The sequence below is a fragment of the Tamandua tetradactyla genome, chromosome 16 (assembly GCF_023851605.1).
Source record: "Tamandua tetradactyla isolate mTamTet1 chromosome 16, mTamTet1.pri, whole genome shotgun sequence".
Classification (NCBI taxonomy): domain Eukaryota; kingdom Metazoa; phylum Chordata; class Mammalia; order Pilosa; family Myrmecophagidae; genus Tamandua; species Tamandua tetradactyla.
This window is the reverse complement of record NC_135342.1, coordinates 72,705,330-72,724,536: the sequence shown is the minus strand read 5'-3', so window position 1 is coordinate 72,724,536 and position 19,207 is coordinate 72,705,330. Positions and strand designations below refer to the sequence as shown.

General features: G+C 43.8%; 1 protein-coding gene across 1 annotated transcript in view; it reads right to left on the bottom strand.

Annotated features, from left to right (window-relative positions):
• Positions 1 to 18,822, bottom strand: part of VAT1L (vesicle amine transport 1 like) — a 166,069-nt gene extending 147,247 nt beyond the window's left edge. The window contains exon 1 of the mRNA XM_077133662.1: positions 18,510 to 18,822. Coding sequence (XP_076989777.1) covers positions 18,510 to 18,736 — 227 coding nt within the window. The 5' untranslated portion in view covers positions 18,737 to 18,822. The remainder of the gene's footprint in view (positions 1 to 18,509) is intronic.
• Between the last annotated feature and the right edge of the window lie 385 nt (positions 18,823 to 19,207).

Below are 19,207 nucleotides of genomic sequence, written 5' to 3'. Positions count from 1 at the left end.
CAAAGAAGGTAACAGGAAGGGAGTGTTTGTGCATATGGAAGGATTTTATACCTCTTGTCATCCTTGTCCTTTCGCAGCTTGTCAGTGTTCTCAGCACTGCTCCTAGTTATCCAAACAATGTCATACTATCACACAAAGAATGCTGTGATGAGACGCTCCCTCCTCCTGCAAACTACTTCTCTAGTGTGCGATTCACACATGTGAGCACCATTGGAGCCCTACCGTGATTTCACACACAGTAGAAAATCCAAGTCTCACCCCATCATTGACTCAGTTAGGATGGCTGAAGAAAGAAGTTCCAGGAACTCTTTGTTTTACTTACTAACGGGATACTGTTAATATCATCTGGTAGAACATTTACTCCCTTATGGAGACCCATAGAACAAGTTACCTCGTCTCAGCACAAAGATTGGTTGTGCAGCTCTTACAGACTCGGTACAATATGTAAGGTGGCTATGTTTCTTTCCTTTTGTTGGCTGTTAGGAAGCTCTGAGTCAAATTTGTACCCCTGATAACCTACTGTCATCATCATTATGACTTTCATTCTCTAAGATATCCTCACCCTCAACTTCATTTTAACTTTCTGAATACTTTGGAGTTTCCATCTAAAAAAACATCTTAGAGTCTGCAGTGGTTTTGAAACTTTAGTGTGCCTCAGAATTCCCATGAGAGCTTGTTCAAGCCCAAAATTGTGGATTTAGTAGTCTGGAGTGAGGTCCAAGAACTTGGCATTTCTAACAAGCTTAGGCTGATGCTGCTGGTCTGGAGATTCCAGTTAGTTAGAGAAATGCTGCTCTATCACATTTCTTTTTTTCTTTACTTTTCAGCACAGGCAGGCTCCAGGAATTGAACCCAGGTCTGGGACATGGCAGGTGACAACTCTGCCAATGAGCCACTGTGGCACTGCCCTATTGCATTTCTTTCTGAGCTACTTCAAGTCTATTTTTTTGTAATGAAGTAAAGTTAAAATTAATAGATGATGATTAAATAAACAAGAAAATGAAAAGCTCCTCTAGTCTTCTAGGGAAGTTAAAATTTTTGATCCTAATCCAAAGGATTATTTACTCCTGGTAAATGCACTCTTATTAGATTAGAGTCATCATTCTGATTTGTCTGGCTCTTTCTTGAATACTAATCCTTTCTCCCCCCAAAATTAACTCAGTCTCCCCTAGATTTGTATCCTCTAAAAATGCAGTTATCATACCATCAACTTCTTTATACAAGTCCCTGATAAAAAGATGGGATAGGCTGGCATATTCCTGGCTGCTATGAAGACTCTGTAAGACTGTGTAATGTATGGAGGGAATTTAAAACACAGGACCATGGTTTCTTCAAACCATGAGCTCTTATGATTCCATGAAATATCTTCAAAACACTTTGAAAGGTGGTCTTTGAAGGGCTCAGTAAAGACCTAGAGTCCCCATTCTTTGTGGGTGATAGCAATTGAACCCCTGAGAGCAGTTAATTACTGATCAAAGGGAGTACAATATAATCAATTTCTAAAATAATCAATTTCTGGATGTGCATCAGGATCACCTGTGGTTGTTGTTTTGTTTTGTTTTTTAAGGTATTTTCTCTTTTAATGTGAATATTCTGGCCCCATCTCTAAGAGTCTCATTTAGAAGCTCTAGCATGGGCTTGGGCACACATGCTCATGTCCCGTTAGGGTTGAGAAAAACTGCTCTAGAAGCTGAAGTTCAGATGTCCCCATAATGAAGACTGTCGAGGAAGGGATGGACCCTTGCTGAGAAGGGCTCTCATTTAGCGCTTTGTGGTTATTCAAGGGCTGTCTAAGAAGCCAGCAAATACCTAGAAACTCCCATTCTTAGGTTATGGGGATATAAAAAATTGATTTTTAGCTAGTAATTGTAGTAGATAAGATTTACGGGGCACTAAGTGCTTTATATGCATGACATCATTTCAGTTTTACAACCATAACAACACTATGAGATAAGGGATGTTAGCCCCATTTCACAGAGAACAAAACTGTGATACTTTGAGGTTCAACAGCTAAGGTTTGGAAGATAGTGATGTCAATCTAGAGCCTGTGCTCTTGCCTACTGTACTTTGCTTCCCTTTTCTGAGAGAATCACTTCCCTGTTGGGATTTCTCTACTCAACTGGCACATGGAGTACTTACTATATACTGAGCAGTACACTAGGTATTGGACATCTAAAGTTAACAGGGGGTTCAAAACTCCTGTGGGGAAACATATTCATAAAGCAGATTACAATGTAGTGTGCAGAGTGTTTTATAGGAGAGTAGGTAAAGCGCTCAGGTAGTCACCAGGGGATGTACCAACACACAAGATAACCATGGAATCAAAACACTGGTCCCAGAGGAATCAAAACACTGGTCCCAGAGTCATTCTAGGTGTCCTCTGAAATTACATAAAGCAAAGTGTAGAAAATAGCTCCACCTAAAGCAGGCAGCTTGACCGTCATGAACCTATTTTCCAAATCAAAAATGGGGATCAAGGGCCACAGTGGCTCAGCAGGCAGAGTTCTTGCCTGCCATGCCAGACACCTGGGTTCATTGCCGGGTGCCTGCCAATGCAAAAAAAAAAAAAAAAGGAGGGGGTCAAAACATACCCACTGTGTTAGTTTCCAGGCTGCTGTGACATACATGGGTTGGGTTAACAATAGGAGTTTATTGGCTCATGGTTTCGGAGCCTAGAAGGCATGATAGCATTCTGGCTGGCTGGCAATCCTTGGGTTCCTTGGCTTCCCTGTCACATGGTGTTGTCCTCTCCTTTCTCTTCTGGGCTCCTGCTGACTTCTGACTTCCAGCTTCTCCCCATGGCTCTCTACAAGGCCTCCAGTTATAGGATTCAGATCCACACTAATTCAGATGACCACACCTTTGCTAAAAACAACATCTTCAAAAGGTCCTATTTACAATGGATTCACATCCAGAGAATGAGGTATTGGTATGGAATAAACGCAGCGGTCCATGTAATACATATTACGTCATGCACAGTAAATGCTCAGTAAGCGTGGGCTGCTATCATCATCATCATCTCCATGCAAAGATGTCATAGGTTAGGTTCTGTATAATAGGTTAGATCCCACTTAGAACTCCACCAAAAGGAAAGAATAAGAGGGAATAAAGTACAAGAGGTTTGCTTAGAGACAGTCACATGGGCAGGAGGCAGGAGAGAGGTCATTGGTCGGTGACGTCTATGTCAGATTTTTCCATCTCTGACATCAGGGCATCACAGATTCTAATCAGTTCTTCATCGTCTTTAGTCTTCTGCTTGATGTCTTCTCCAGTGAATGGATCTGCACCTGCTTCTTCCACAGGCTCTCTGGAAAGTCAAAACCTCTACTTGGGTCTACTTTTGGACCTGGGCGAGTTCTTCATTGGCCATATTGAGTTTCTCTTCTGTGTGGACCTTTGGCGCTTAGTATTTCTGGTCTTCATTTTCGATTCCTAATACGTATCCCCAACATATTTCTTCAGAGATTCTTCATTCTTGCAATAGACTGCGATCACCTCCTTTTACTCAAATCTCTTGAGAAGGTCAGAGAGAGATCTGTCCAAGGACTTCAGGGCTGTGGTAAGTCAATCTTTTTCTATTTGAATCTTCTAGAATTGGGGTTTGGCAAACTCCTGTTTCTGAGCTTCATCCATCACCATTGTAGATGAGATCCCCTGGGAAAATGACTTGGCTTGGGATCTACATTCAGGAGGTCTGCTAGGGCTTATTCTAGGGAACGGCACTTCATGGGGAAAGGAAGCAGAATTGGGAGGAGAAGTTGATCTCAGCTGATCCACAGGGATTTTCAGAGCTAGGCTGGTCCCTCAGAGTAATCCTGAATGGGGGCTGGGTCTTTGTACTCTTGCATCAATTGGTCATCTTTGCCCAAAACTGTACCCAGGGAGGGGGTACAGCTTTGGGCAAAGAGGTTTCTTTAAGGGTTAGGGCTCAGAAGGGACACAGCTGTGAGATATCACCAATCTTAACCCCCAGCAGCTGGGGGGATGAGTACCTGGGTCTTAAAAGGAAACTCTGCATGGTGTATCCCAGCATCTACTTCAGGTGGTGTGTGATCTCCCATTTCAGGATTTTATGCTCTAGTGGTCACAAAGCATGAGTCACTGACAGTGACTATTTATGGGGCTTCTTTGCATGGTGGTCCCCAAGGAGGAAAGGTCTAGAGCTTCTTATAACTAATGTTGGGAATTAATTAGTCTGCTGAACAGCACAGGAAATCTTCAAATCAGGGCTTGAGAGACTGAGAGGAAAGGGAAATGGGGGAATGAAAGAGATCAAATAATCATGATAGGACAGAGACTTAGAAGAAAAGAGAAGGGTAACAGGCAGATGAACTGCCAAAATACATGCAGGGTTGGTACATTGTTGAGAAAAGCCCGTGGGATTTCTTTGTGTCTGTGGGAAGTCAGAGAACACAGAATGCTGGCAGAGATCTGGACATCAGGGAGAACGTGAGCAAGTTCCAAATGGGAAGTTCTCACCTGCCGGCTGGGTAGTGAGCACTGATGGCCCAGCGTACATGGCAGCCTCTGCGAGCTCAGTTGGAGCCAAGCAGACCTGATGTGGGGCCTCATCGAGCCAAAGGACCAATGGAAGCTGTGCCCTTCTTTACTCTGCTCCCCGCTGGCTGGTAATATGTTCACCAAAACATTTAAATATCTAACTCCAAATGCACGAGGGGGCAAACAAGTAGAGGTTTGATCCATTTCCTGATTTTCCCAGGATTGTAGTTTTTGTTTTTGGGTCTTCATCTCAGCTGATAACTTGAAAACATCGAGGACAATAGGTCCTAATCTCGGAAAATCTTGTTTATGAGTCTCTCTCTAGTCCCCTCCCTACCTCTCTCTCTCTTTTGGTGTGTTTAAACACCAGTTTTGTTATCTTAAGACTGCAAAAACAGAATGACACAATATACTATGAAAGAAAAAACACAGTGTTTAAAACAAGGACATCTTTTATGCAAATCTCAAATAGTCTCTCTCATTTGAGAACACTGAGAATTGTCCTGGGTGGCTTTCATTTTAGAGAAGCCCCCTGTGCTCACCCCGTGGTGCAAAGAGTGTGTCATGGACCCCCAGACTCCCCTCTTTGCACCATGGGCCCTGGCTCCTGACACATGTCCCCTCAGTATCCAGCCCCACTGCAGCCATTAGAAATACATGAAGTTCTGAAGTACACCTGATGTTTTTCATAACCTACGACCTTACCTATTATGCTGTGTCAGTCCACTGAGATCCCCTTTACCCATGGCACACACAGTGATGATGACGGTGACATCTAGCTTGAGATAGTTTATAGATCTGTTGTTGCTACAGTGTCTGAGAGAGGAAGTATATTCAGATCCCATGGCCAAATTAGTATTCAAAACACACTGCAATAGTATTTCAAATGGAGCAAAATGGCCACGGATAGAATCTAATATCTAGAGCCAGTTTTCAAAAGGAAAGCACACACAAATGGATCCAAAACAAGCTCTCCTTATACCAAGACCAATCCCTTGATTTTTGGACCTGAAGTTTTTTTTTTTTTTTATCTACTCTTGGCCTCTCCTGGGAGCACAGTAGATGTTTATTCCTAAGAAGGGTCATGAAAACATTAAAATCTCCAAGCTCCATGTTCTATACTGATGGAGGCATCAACTTCCAGCAGCTGCCTGGCAGTGACTGGTCGCATAGAACATTCAGTCTAATTCAATTTAAATTCAACGGATCCCCAATGTTTCTGGGTCTGTGTTAGGCACTTACATTATAATTCCTTTCTCCCAGGAGTTCAGAGATCAACAAAAAAAATGAACATTCCAAAAGAGAGAAGGTGGTAGATGCATCATAGCACAGAGACGGGAGTTATTAACTCACTTTGCAGATGTCAGGGAGGCTCTTCCCAGAAAAGTATCACCGAGGAATGGGTGTGCCCTTTGCTCACATTCTCCCAACCTCTCCAGCCCCCACCCTCCTCCCGTGGCAGGGAGAAGGCAGTACCCCTCCACTGCTGGGCTTCTCACGGCCAGAGCATCAGAGGCACCATAGAAAAATGGTCCATTTCTACCATACAATCGTAGTTATTTTCCTAAGACATTACTACTCATAAAATAATGTTTTGTAAAACAGTTGTTTCAATAGGAAAGTGTTTCGGTGGAGAATAGGGGTGAAGATTAGAACACTGCCCAGTAGGATTCTCTGCAACAATGCCTGTGCTGTCCAATATGGCAGCCACTAGCCACATGTGGGTTCTGAACACTTGACATATGGCTGGCAAGGCTAAGGAACTGAACTTTTAATTTTATAGCATTCTAATTAATTAAAATTTAAATGTCATTATCCTCAGAAAAAGGCAGTACCCCCACCGTCTTCTCTATAGATTGTGGACAACTCTAGGACAGAGGTTTTGTCCTAAAATCCATTTTTCAATATTCCATTCTTAGCACAGGGTGAACACATAAGAGTCTCAAATGCTGATTCCCCTCAACTGAAGGTATAAGTAGGAAAAATATGTAGGAGCGATTTGAGCTTCTTCCTTCTTCTTACAAAGGACATTATCTTAGCCATGCTCGGCTAACTGTGGGGAGGGGAGAATTGAATGGATCAAAGACCTGCTTGGCTGATGCACTTTGGAAAGAGCAAAGATTTAGTCCTGGAAGATAAAAGAACAATTTTGAAAAGTGAGCAAGATAGGCACAAGAGACAAGAGATATCGAGGGCAGGGTTTGGGAGTCTTGGAGAGTTTGAAGAGAAAGGGGAGAGAATTTTTGTTTTTTGTTGTTGTGGTTGTTATTTTGTTTTTGACAGTTTTTAAATATAATTTTTTGTTTATTAGAGATGTTGCAGATTTACAGAAAAACCATGCAAAATCATATGTCTCCCTTATTATTAACTCCTTGCATTAGTATGATAGCTTTGTTACAATCGATTAAAAAAATGATTATAATTGTACTGTTAACTATAGTCCATAGTTTACATTAGGATTCACTGTTTGTATTGTACAATTCTATGTCTCTTAACATTTTTGTTCTAGTAACATGTATACAACCTAAAAATGTAGAGAGTTAGGAGAGAGGAACTGGCGGACGTAGATGGGAAGAGAAAAATTTTGAGTTTTGCTCTGTGGCAGGAATGGATCCAGCTTTGGTGTTTTCTAAAGGACTCTGAACAGTGTGCTAGGGTTTTTCAATTATTTTCAAAGTTAAGCCTCTATTCAAGAGTCAACAGGCCCAGTTGTATTAAAGATACAAAAAGGAAGAGGGAAAGAAGAATGTCAAAAGATGAAAAGGAAGAAGCAGAATCCCCCACCAGTACCGCTGGCTGAGGGTGCTGCGGGGATGGGTGAAAACTGCCTGCTGTTTCTTTCCTGTGAAGTAGGCTTCCTGGAGGCAGGCACCAGCTCCTCGGTGATGAGACCCACAGGGCCTCAAGCATCTGAAGACAGCTGACACTGATACTACTGAAAGGACTGTTTCAGAATGGCAGGACCTTGGTAACTGCTTTATGCATCCTCGGCTCTGGTTGCAAAACATCGAGTCAGAGTTTATGACAATGTCCCCAACTGGAACACCTTCACGGAGTCTGGCTGGGAGGATGAAGAGAATCCAATTACAGAATCATTCAGACCAATCATAGGAGCGGTAGTTTAATAGCTCCCCGTTAGCTGATTAGAGTAGATGCAGCATAGTTAAATGAAGAGCACTTCTTTCTGTCCCTAGACAAATTAAAAAAAAAAAAAAAAAGGAAACTCTGTAACTTGATGGATAGTCTATTTAAAGATGTAAGGGTGTCTGTGTGGGGAGGACAGAGAGAAGGCTATATAGAAGGCAGGTTGAAACCCTACTTGGAGTTCATGCAGGATTGAGGTCTGTCCAGTCCAACGGGGCTGTCATGCTGTGGACTTGTTTGCATGAACAGCAGGTATGCCTTCTGGGGGAAGAAACCCAGCACTTCATCCTAAGTGAAGAGTGAGTTGAAGAAAAGAAGCTTGGATGAAGAAGCCTGTGGAAGGACAAGTGAAGGCTTGCTCCTAATTGTGGTATTTACCACCTTTTAGATGACCCAGGAATTGCGTCCACATCAGAGCCGTGAGAGGCAGGTACAAAAGCAGTGAGGGTATAGGCTCAAGAGAGAGTCAAACCTTAACTCAAATCCTAGCTTTCTCTATCTTATTAGTTGTGTGGTCTTAGCAAATTTCTTCATCTCTTTTATCCTGTTTCTTCATCTGTAAAATGTTTGATATAATTTGTAAAATTACAGAAATCCTTATAAAACACTCGGTATAGCACCTGTGGTACCTAGAAAGTACTAGATAAACACCATCATAATAATGGTAAATAATTAAAGATAAGAATGTCATAATCAATAACTCAAAACAAGCATGAGGAGTGAACACATAAGATGGTATATGCTGCTTTGTAAATTGTACTGGGTGGGAAAGGTGCCACAGCCTGGGTCAAGGAGCCAGACTTCATCTGGAACAGGTAGAAAATGGGAAACATACACTAGGTAACTTCTGTGTGCCCACTTTGGCAGCAGGAACAGGGTGGAAAGGGTCAGGCTCAAAGGGGGAACCAGAACTGTATTTCTGAGCATACCTGCAATACCCCTAGGGAGCCCCTGAAACTACCTGCGAGGTATCAAAGGGTTGGAGCCTGGGGGCTGCTACTACAAAAGGAGGTAAGGAAGGAAACATAGAAATAATGTTGGTTTTTTGTTTTGTTTGTTATTTATTTGGTGCAGGGAGGAGCATGGGCAGGCTCCAGTAATCGAACCCGGATCTCCAGCACGGTAGGTGAGAATTCTGCCACTGAGCTACTACTGCACTGCCCTACTGTTGGTTTTAAAACATTATTTTAACATCCAAGCTGGTAGGGCCTGGAGTCTGCAGGTAAAAGCGTCTCAGGAATGCTGCAAGCGCTCTTGGAATAAGACTCATCAGAAAAAGCACAGTGGACTCTCTAAGGCCTCTGGCCTCCAGCACTCAGTAGAACAGAAGTCAGCAAGGAGAAAATTATAGAGCATCTTGAGAAGGCAGAGACCCATAGTTCTCAGCCCAGGGAAAACAGTTATTAGTTCGAAAAAGTGAATTTCTGGTTTCAAGAAAATAGAAAACTGCCTGCAAACCAAAAAGAAACCAAAAAACCAAAGTTCTTTTGGTATTCTTTCAAGTTCCCACTAAAAAACCTAAGTGCTAGAGAGATTTGAGCTTCTTATGTGAGTAAGCGGAGATCAGGGAGGCTAGTTTGAAGACACCACTAGCTTGGAATGGTCACTATTGGTATTAGAAAGGCCATATTTACTAGTTACATGCCAACTTCTGCAGAAATGTATACCTGATGTTTGGGATAAAGTTGGTAACACTTACCAGCACTCATTGAGTGCCTACTTTTAACCAAGCACCATGCTGTATGTTCACCAGTTAATTGGCACGAAGAGAAATTTCCTGGCATTTCCCAGATTAACAAAGAGATTTAAAAGATGATGGGCCTCAAAGTTGAAAACATTATATACAGTAAATAGTGTGATTCAATAACTTTGTGCTAAGCAATGTAAGGCTTCAGGATGGGGAACGGAACAACCTTCCCCAGTCTCCTCTCTGGTTCTGTACCTTTTTGGGTGAAGACAGGAGTCTGCTCTCTACCTGTAATGACAACCATCTTGGTCAGCTTGGTGTGTTTCTTATCTCTATTTTCCAGCAACTGCTTCCATTCCTTTTGGAATTTCTTGGTCCCCCCCACCCCCATTACCGCAACCTTGTTTTCTTCCCCCTCTCTCACTTCATGCGTTCCTGGTGGGGCTGTCAATCTTGACATCTACTCCTTTAGGTCAGGGTAGGAGGCGCATGAGCCACAAATGTGACCAACCTCAGAACCTCCTTCCCTTGGGCCAAGAAGAGATGCAGTGACAGGTATGTGATTCTCAAAGGACAATCACATACCTTCCTATGAAGGTAGGAAAACTGGGAGTTCCTTTTCCTTTGGACATGCTAAACTTGGACAAGGCGTCCTGGAGCTGAGGGCTGCCACTTTGCCCGACCTCATGAAAGAAGCTCATTGCAGGAAGGTCCATGAAACCACCTCATGAGATAGTGGGGATAGAAAATGGAAGGCGGTAAAAGGGGAAAAGCCAGAAGCCTAGGGACAAATTCTTCAACATGGTTGAAAGGAAGACAAGAGAAGCAAAGGTAGAAGAGACTCCTCCTCCCTTTGATGAGCCCTAAGCTTGGTGCTGTTCCTGGCATACAACAGGTACACAATATAGTTTGGTTCTCTTTCCTCTCTTTTCTCCTTCAGGAATTTTATTGGCTCTCTGTGTTATGGAATGGTGGCATATCCTGTTTGGGCTACTTTTGATGTTCAAATGTTGGATCCTCTTGGGAGAGACACGAGGGATCCAGTCTCCATTCAGAAACCTTGATGAGGGATAGAGGGACTTTTAAAAGCCCTTTTTCTTTGCACTCCCCCACCACCACCACCACCACTTAATATTTCCTGAGTATATATTTTATGACAAGGACTTCATTCATTCATTAACACATTCATTTAAGAAATATCAAATGTGCCAATATCATTGCTAAGGTCTTCAGATGCATCAGTTCTTTTTATCCTCTCAACATGTTTACCGCACAGATACTATTATTATACCCATATGACGGAATAGCAAACTGAGGTTGCAAAGGCTCAATAACTTGCCCAAGGCTTCAAAGGTTGGTAAAAGTATCAGCGCTAGTATTTGAATCTTGGCCTGTTTCATTACAACCATTAACTTTCTTATAACCAAAAAAAGCAAAGTGCCTCCCATCCAGTTTGGGCATACAGTCAGGGCTGCTAAGAAAGGACTCATAATCATTCTTCACACTGAAGATAATTATCCACGTTAGGCCCTGGGGACCAGTCATCTGGTGGGGTCAGCAGTGAGAAGATCCAATCCCTTAGCTTGCCAAGGGCGTGCTGTTTGGGAAAGCCCCGTTCTGCACAGTTCCGGCTCAAGGCTTGGCTAAAGGTTCTGGGGTGATGGAGAGAAAGAGATTGAATAGAATCTCACCGCATGGTCTCATCAAGAAAACATCACACTGAAAGAAGAAACAGCTCCTTTCATTGTAAAGCATCTAATTTGTCTCCTGGGCCTTAAAATAAAAAATTAGCTCATTTGAATACCATGGCTTCTACCGAGTTTCTAAGACAATGCACAGAGGACTCGAACTAATTTGAGATTACACGCCCTCTGCCCTTTCCTATCAAGAGTCTCTTCCTGCTTCTAATTAAACTTTTTCTTCTATGACAAATGCCAAGATGCCACAAAGAATACCTTTTAGAATCACAAGTGCTGGGAACTTGGGGGCAGGTGGGTGCTATTTTTCCAAGCTTGGGTGAGCTCTCTTGTGACAACTGAGTATCAATGACGTGCCCAGGGGTTGTGGGTTTTTTCGTGTTTTTTTTTTCTTTAATCTGTTTAAAGGAGCTTTATCCTAATTCCAGGAGATGGATTGTTCACCCATTCCTAGCCAGCAGTCAGAGAAATCCCTCCTGCTTCCTATGAGTAGGCACGCAGAAGATTGGGGAGACAGTAGCAATAAATCAGCCCAAATTCATTCCCAATCCTGGGGAAAAGATTCAAAACCTAACATCCTACTCTGTACAGCCAAAGTAATTTGGTGGGAGAACCAGAAGATGGCAATTTAAATTCAGGTTCAGACTTTGATAACCTGAATGACTTAAGAAGGAAAATAATCTTCATTGAGCAGCTGCTATATACAAAACACAGTCAGGACTTCTAGACTCTCCAGTAGTCTTCCCAGAAATACAGATAAGGGCAAGCTGAAAGTGCTGGTTGCTTAAGCTCCCTGGACCACAACATGGAAGGGTCAGGTCTGAACTCAGGTCTGTTGTAGTTTCCCACTATTTCCACTTAATCTCTAAGTCCCACTTTCTTCTCCCAGAAAATACAAATGACAATTCCTGTGCTACCTACCTCAAGGAGTTCTGAGTTCATCATCAAGGAGATGAAAAGCTGATGTGGGTAATGAGCTTTGTCACCACACAAATGCTGAAAGTGGAGGTGGGGGAGGGGGGAGTGTGATTATCAGCCATCATTCCCTTTGCCCATCATGAGCCACCTGCCATTGGTTTCTGACTAGTGCTTATATAATTAAATCTGGCTGCTGTTAATGAGAACCTACTATGAGTCTATAAGGTTTTATCCCCATTTTATAATAAAGCAAACAAGACTTGGAGAGCAAAGCAACCTACCCAAACCCATACAGTTAATAAGGGGCAAAGAAAAACTTTGACCCATGTCCACCTGAAACCAAAGCACAGACACTTTCCAAAGGACAGACACCCTTCACCTTACCTTTCCCTAATTCCCCAGCCAGCCAGTCAGCTTTTGTCAGCCCTTCTGGAAAAGGGTTGAGGCATATACCAGTCCACCTCCATTTCTGCTCTTCCTTCAATCATTCACTCTTGATCTCAAGTTATTCTTAATTCCATGATTTTGACCTCCCAAAAGGAGAATATACTGACTACAAAAATGTAATCAGAATTATGACAACATTGTTGGTTTTTAGCTAATTAAAATTGTCTAAATGGCATCATTAAGCTATTTTCAATTTGCTTCACTTTCATTTCACTGAAATTATTTTTACCTGGATGAATCTTTTTCTGTGTAAAACATTACAGCAGATTTCACCAATTATTGCCTCTGGCTTTAGGATTTTTCTTTGGTGCAATTACTTTTTTTATCTAAAGAATGGAAAAATCGTAAAGAAGAGAAGGACATGTAGAGACACAAATTGACACAGAAAAGAGAGAGAGAGAGAGAGGCCATTTTAATTAAGAGTGGGATTAAAATGTTCTCAGGAATCAAGATGGACAAGTACAAAGAATGGGTTCAAAAGATGCTATCAAAGCATGCTTCTCCCTGTGAGATATAAGAATCACTGATCTGGGCTTCTCTGCCTTCTTCAACTGATGGGGAAGCCAGAAATCCATTCCGTTATTAGATAAAGAGCAGCAGTTGCATCACTCCCAGCCCTCACAGGTAGGACAAAGTTAACGGAAACGTGCAAATTTGGGTGAATAAGAAAGAGCCAAAGTTAGCTTCTCCATTTTCTCATCAACAAATGAGGCTAAAATGTGATTCAGCACAGAGTCATCCTTTCCTGTCAAGTCTCTGATATCTCTGTCCAACACATTGTGGTTCAGAACATTTTATTTCAATCTCAGTGCCAAAGCGTCTCCTGGCTTGGGTACTGGAGACCCTCAGAGCAATTTCTCAGTTTCATAAATATCTGTATCACATAGCCTCATGGTCTGCATTTGTTTGCTTGAATAAATACAGGGAAGATCAGGTTGGCCATATTTCATTGTATCAACCGTATTAGTGATGGTTTAATGCTATATCATTTTGGGACACCCTGTACTCAAGTTGACAATTGAGGCAAACAAATCAAGACAAATAGGGTATGGGAAGGAACTACAATGTCTTGAGTGGCTCCAAGGAGTGTTGATTGTGTTTCTGGGCCAAGAATCACAGTAATTCAATCCTACTTGGATTCTAAAAGTTAACCACACTCAGTAATAGAAGGGGAGTGGACATGGTTCAGAAACACAGTGGCCACTTTTTGGGCAAGACGGCATTGAGCAATTCTGAAACGTATCAATTGTATTTCATATCAGTCAAATGCATTCATGGTTTTTTTTTTCTCTGTATTCCTTTCTCAGTGTCTGCCTCTAGATCTCTTGGTCTCTCTCTCTCTTTTTGTGCACTTGTCACTGTTTCTCTGTGACCTGTAACAAGAAGGATTGGAATTTTCACATTATTCTTATACTCAGTAGAGTATGATCATGACATGTCTCTGAATGCCAGCTTCCTCAGCTTTAAAATGGAACTAGTAATACTGAACTCATTGAGTTGCATTAGAATGAAATGAGGCAATAAGTATATAGCAGACAACTCGGTTCCTGGATCCTAACAAGTGCTCAGTAAATGTTAGTTCACTCTATCTCCAATTTACCCCTTTGTGACAAATTAGAATCCCACCAATCTGGTGACTTTCCTCTGCTGTGGTCTGCCCCTGGCCCATTTTCACATCAGCCAATGGAACTATTTGGCTGGAACCATTTTTCATTCAATTGGTCTCTCGCCAGCAGTTTCATGTGGCCTCTCGCTATAAATCAGTCTGGGAAAATAAATGCCCCCAATCCATTAGTGCTTTTCCACCACAAGCCAATTTGAGCCACAAACCAGACAAGGTTTGTTAATGGCCACTTATATACATTCCTGGAGCCCAGTCTGGAGACCCCCAGCCTCAAATCCTACAAGCCTCTGCCCATGAGAACCTCCACTATGACATAACTGATGGCTGTGCGGGCACAGATATAACCCACAGTTAAGGGGACTATATACCCCTGGTTTGCTCCTGATGTCCCAGAGTAATTATTAATTCAAGAGTTCCAGTTCTAATGACAAATGATAAGGTATGTCTGTGGAAATCAAGAGTAATTGTTTAGATATTAATAGCCAGCATTTATTGATCACTTGCTATGTGTCAGCATCTTCATCAAGTCCTTTACACACTGTAGCTCATTTAAATTTCATTATAACCGTGTGAAGGGAAGTGATGTCATTGTCTCCATTTCACAGATCAAGAAACTGAAGTTTAAAGGAGTCAAGCAACACATTCAAGGTCAACCAGTAGAGAGGCTGTTTGTGCCCCACCCAGATCCCTTTTACTGGTCAACGCACCCATGTCCCAATGGCTCACAGTTCTGGTTGCTCACGGTTCAGCGCTATCTGCTTCTCTGGAGAACTATCCTCAGTCAAACAGAAGCTGCCTCTGCTTGAGAAGTCATGCCCCATTCCATGTCCACTGCCCATTGACAGCCAATGACTGACTGACACAGGGACACAAAAAACTGCTTGTCCTTTTAATACACATCGGGGCTGACTTTACAATATACCAGAGCTCCCATTGGGATCCAGCTGATACCACCTTCTGGCTTAGCTTCTTCCCTTGCCCTATCTTTCCTTCCTAACTCCCATTCTCCTGAGAGCACCACCTCAGTAAACCACTTAAAAATGAACCCCTGCCTCAGGCTCTGCTTCCAGGGAACTGGACTTAAGACATCCAGTTAACAAGTAGCAGCATGGGATTCATATCTAGAAAGATCTGAATCTTAACCACAAGGCAGATATGACACGGTATTTCCTATGTGATACACATGTTTAGAATGGGGGTCTCCCAGTTGTCAGGTCCAGGAAATAAATGTCATATAGACAACACAAAAATGATGATAACCACCACAATGTCTACTGTTTATTGTGTGCCAAAATAGTCTAGGCTCTTTATTGCATACAATCCTTTGAACCATACTGTGAGGTTCATCTCATTACTCCTTTTTGAAGATGACACACGGAGAAGTTGGGGGCATGCCCACCAGGCTCAAAGAGGTAGGAAGTGTTGGAGCTTAGGCTCACATACAGGTCTGTCTTTCTCCAAAGGCCATGTTCTTTTTCCACTTGGTCATTTAAACCGCTCACTGTATAAATTGTTCAATGAATAGTTGGTAAAATGGGTTCCCCATCAAAGCTGATGTTCTTATATCAATTTAGACAGAAAGCTCTGATATCCTTTCAGTGGCTCCTCTTGAGCTGCCTTTGACCAATGTGTCTTCACATTGGTCAAATGTGGGAAAGCCACATTACTCTGGGAATAGCCTGAGAACATTTCCTTTAGCCAGACAAAAGAAAAAGCAAAGGAACTACATTCACTGATGAAACGAAGGAAAGCAAGCTTGCAAGTTAAAGCCATTTTTTGTGGCTTTCCATAGAGAGAGGGAGACAAAATAGAATAAAAGGAAACAGCACAGCTTTAAGGAAAGACAGACCAGGATCAAATCCTAACTCTACTATGTGTGCAGTCTTTTTTCAGCAAATTATTCAAGTTCTCCAAGTCTCAATTTGCTTTTTTTTGTAATATGGGAATAATACTTTTCTCATTGGGCCATAAATGTGAGGGGCAAATGAGAGAAAATATGTACTTCCCCTTGCCTATTCTCTTTTCTGTCCATAAAATGTATAGAGTAACCAAGTTGAAGCCTCCATTCCAGGCCTGAATAATACCAATTCACATGGACTATGCTTTATTCCCAAGCAAAAAAAAAAAGCATATCCTGTTTGATGACAAAATGTTTTCATTAAAAATAGAGAGCACATAAAAGGGAGACCTTCATCCAGCAGGCCATCAGCTGATTCATAAAAATACAGAATGAGTCATCCTGTCCCCAGAAGCTAATATTTGCAATCAATAGGCATCTTTGGCTAGCCAATCCCAGCCCAGCAAAGGAGGAAGGGCCCAGTAGGGAATCTTCACAAACCTATTCTAGTTGCCCCTCGGAAACCGATTAACTCTGCTTCCAGCCTGGCAAAATGAAAATCAGTCTGGGTCCTTTGCAATACTGGATTCGAAATGCTCCCCAACGCTTGGTGTGCTTTCTGAACTGAGTTAGGGATTCCACAGTGTCTGTGTGTGTGTGTGTATGTGTGTGTGTATGCAATTCCACTGAAGAACAAACATACTTGTGTGTCTGGCTTTGAAAAATCAATCTTCTGGCCTTCATCTTGACATTTATTATTTCAAAATACTTCAGTTCCCTATCAGTATGTATGCAGTTAGCATTAGGCTAGAGAACACAGACCTATTTGCACTGCAGACAATGCTCTTTTCTTTTAAAAAGTGGCTACAACATTTTCACTCTCTGGGTATAGACTCTGACATAGAGTCCTAGAACCCAATCTTTGATTTGAATGAGGGTCATACATTGTATATCTATACTTATATTTTGAGAGTGAGGGTGATTAAGGAAGGAAAGTTATCAGTACACACAGTTTTTACAAGGCAGACGTCTTCAACCAGTAAACGAAGACAAATAACGATCTAGTAATCCCCCCCTCCAACCATCTTTCTCAATCTATTTATTCAGCAATTACCTATTGGAAACTCACTATAATGTCAGTGAGCTGGACGTTGGGGATTTATCAGTGCTGGGCGTTGGGGATTTATCAGTGAAAAGGGCAGACATATGTTCTGCCCTCTAGGATCAACCACCTCAGTTCAGCAAGAGTTAACAAACAGAGTTTGTTTCGGATTCCCCACTTTGCAAAAGCCTCTTTCCTTATCCTGAAATCTCTGGAGCGAGGGCCAAGAGTCACGTGTAGAGTCAAACATGGCTAGCTTTATATATGAGAAGCTAGCCAGAGATCAGCGCCCACTTCTCCCAGCTGCCCTCCGGTCTAACGGATGAAACCTGCCTCTGCTCTCAAGGTAGGGAAGGGAAAGGGAGGCGCCTCTGCATTTTTCTTGCCTCTGGATTTCCAGTCTAACTGGGAGCTGTTGAGCTGGCTACTGCTTTAGGGAGCAGGATCTGTTGGCAGTTTTAAAATATGGAAGAGATAGGCCCATTCCACTGCGATAAAACCAAGTTCTCCATAAGGTTACATTCCTGTCTGCACAGAGAACTCAGTGTTAGGTCCAGCCATGGGTTCGCGAGGGGAGCCTTCTTCAGAACTTGAGGAAAACAAGCATGTAGTACTGGCACCTAGAGAGGCTTAAACACTCGAGCTGGGCATGGGTCTAGGGAAGTTCTCCCAGGAGAGGTAGAATAGAAGGGTACCTTGGAGAACTCAACTTCTGAGATAGGAGCAGGAGTTTTGAGGATATTGATCAGTTTTCCCCCACTTCAAGAAACAAAATATTAGTAGGGCAGAAGGAGCAAGGTTGAGGGGCAGCCTCTGGCTCTCCTCACTTAGCTTTGATGGTCGGTACCTAAGCTCCTGCTTCTCCAAAGAAGCATCCAAGAAAGGGGAGGGAGGATGCACTTCACCAACCTTGCACCCTCTTCCCAGCCCCAACAGGACAGCAGCATGGGGGGAGGGGGAGATCGAGTATTAAACGCCTCCATGCCCGATTAGCGGCGGCTGGGTGATTTTGGACAAACAGCACTCATTGTGAGCCTCACCTGCAACCGGGGATGTTGATGGTAATCTAACTTACTTGGTTCTGGGAAGAATTGGAATAAGATCGCACCTGCAAAGCTCTAAAAACGGTGGCTGGCACACTGGATGCCTACGGTCATCATTATTTTTTAACTGTGTTCTCATCGAACCCCGTGCTGGCCTGTCCCACCGGACAGAGAGCTCGCATAGCGCAGCCTTTCAGAGCCGGAGCGCCGGGACCACATCGCCATCCCCTCTAAGCGCTCACCTCTCCTCCGGTCACCCCTACGTCCAGCTTGGGGAAGGGAAGCATCCTCCCGAAGCATCGGCCAGAAGCGGGTTTCGGGAGACTCTGAGACCCTGATGAGAGCGAGTCGCGGAGCTGGAGGCAGCGCCGCAGACCCTTGCGCTCCAAGAGCGCAGCCACCCGCGGCGGCTCTGCCCCAGAAGCTTCCGCTTCTCGACTCCCCCATCCCCTCCCCGGGAACGCCGAGCGCGCAAAGAAAAAGAAAGGGAGAAAAGCGCGGATACTGGACCAGGCTTTGACGCGGATCTTGAGCTCGCCGTCCTGAGGCTCCGGCATGGCCTTCCTGGTGACCCGCAGCTTGTTGAGTCCCCCGAAGCCAGCCAGCACCACCGTGCGCATCTCTTGGGCGTCCCCGAGGCGGTGCGAGCCGCCGCCGCCCTCAGCCGGCTCCTTGCTTGCCTCCTTCTCGATCATTTGCTCGGTCTCCTCCGCCTTCTCCACGCCTTCCTTGGCCATGGCCCGCGGGGACTTGAGGCGCACGGGCTGCGGCGGCTGTGCTGCGGGCTGTCGGGGCTCCTCTCCCGCGGGTTCCTCCTGTTGAATGTGGGATGCTCTGCTGTGCAATGGCTGCAGCCTCTGCAAGCCGCGCCGCGGTCCACAGCCTCCGCCGTAATCCTCCCAAGAGCCGCGCCTCCTTCGGCCCCACCCATTTCCCCACCTCAGTCCCTGCCCCAGCGAAGCCCCTACTCTACTTCCTGGCCGGCATCAAATCAGACTCTTGATCGCAGCCCAAGAATCCGGATTTGCCCAAGATTCGTGGATAAAACACACAGAGGGCCTCCTTGTCCTCCTCTCCTTTGAGCGCAGTACCTGGTTATATACGGCTCAGTCTCAGGCGCCTTGAAATGGACAGAGACGGATGTCCTGGCCTGGAAGATGACTTCCCGAGACAAGGTTGCCTCCACTCTCACCGACACGCGGGGGCGG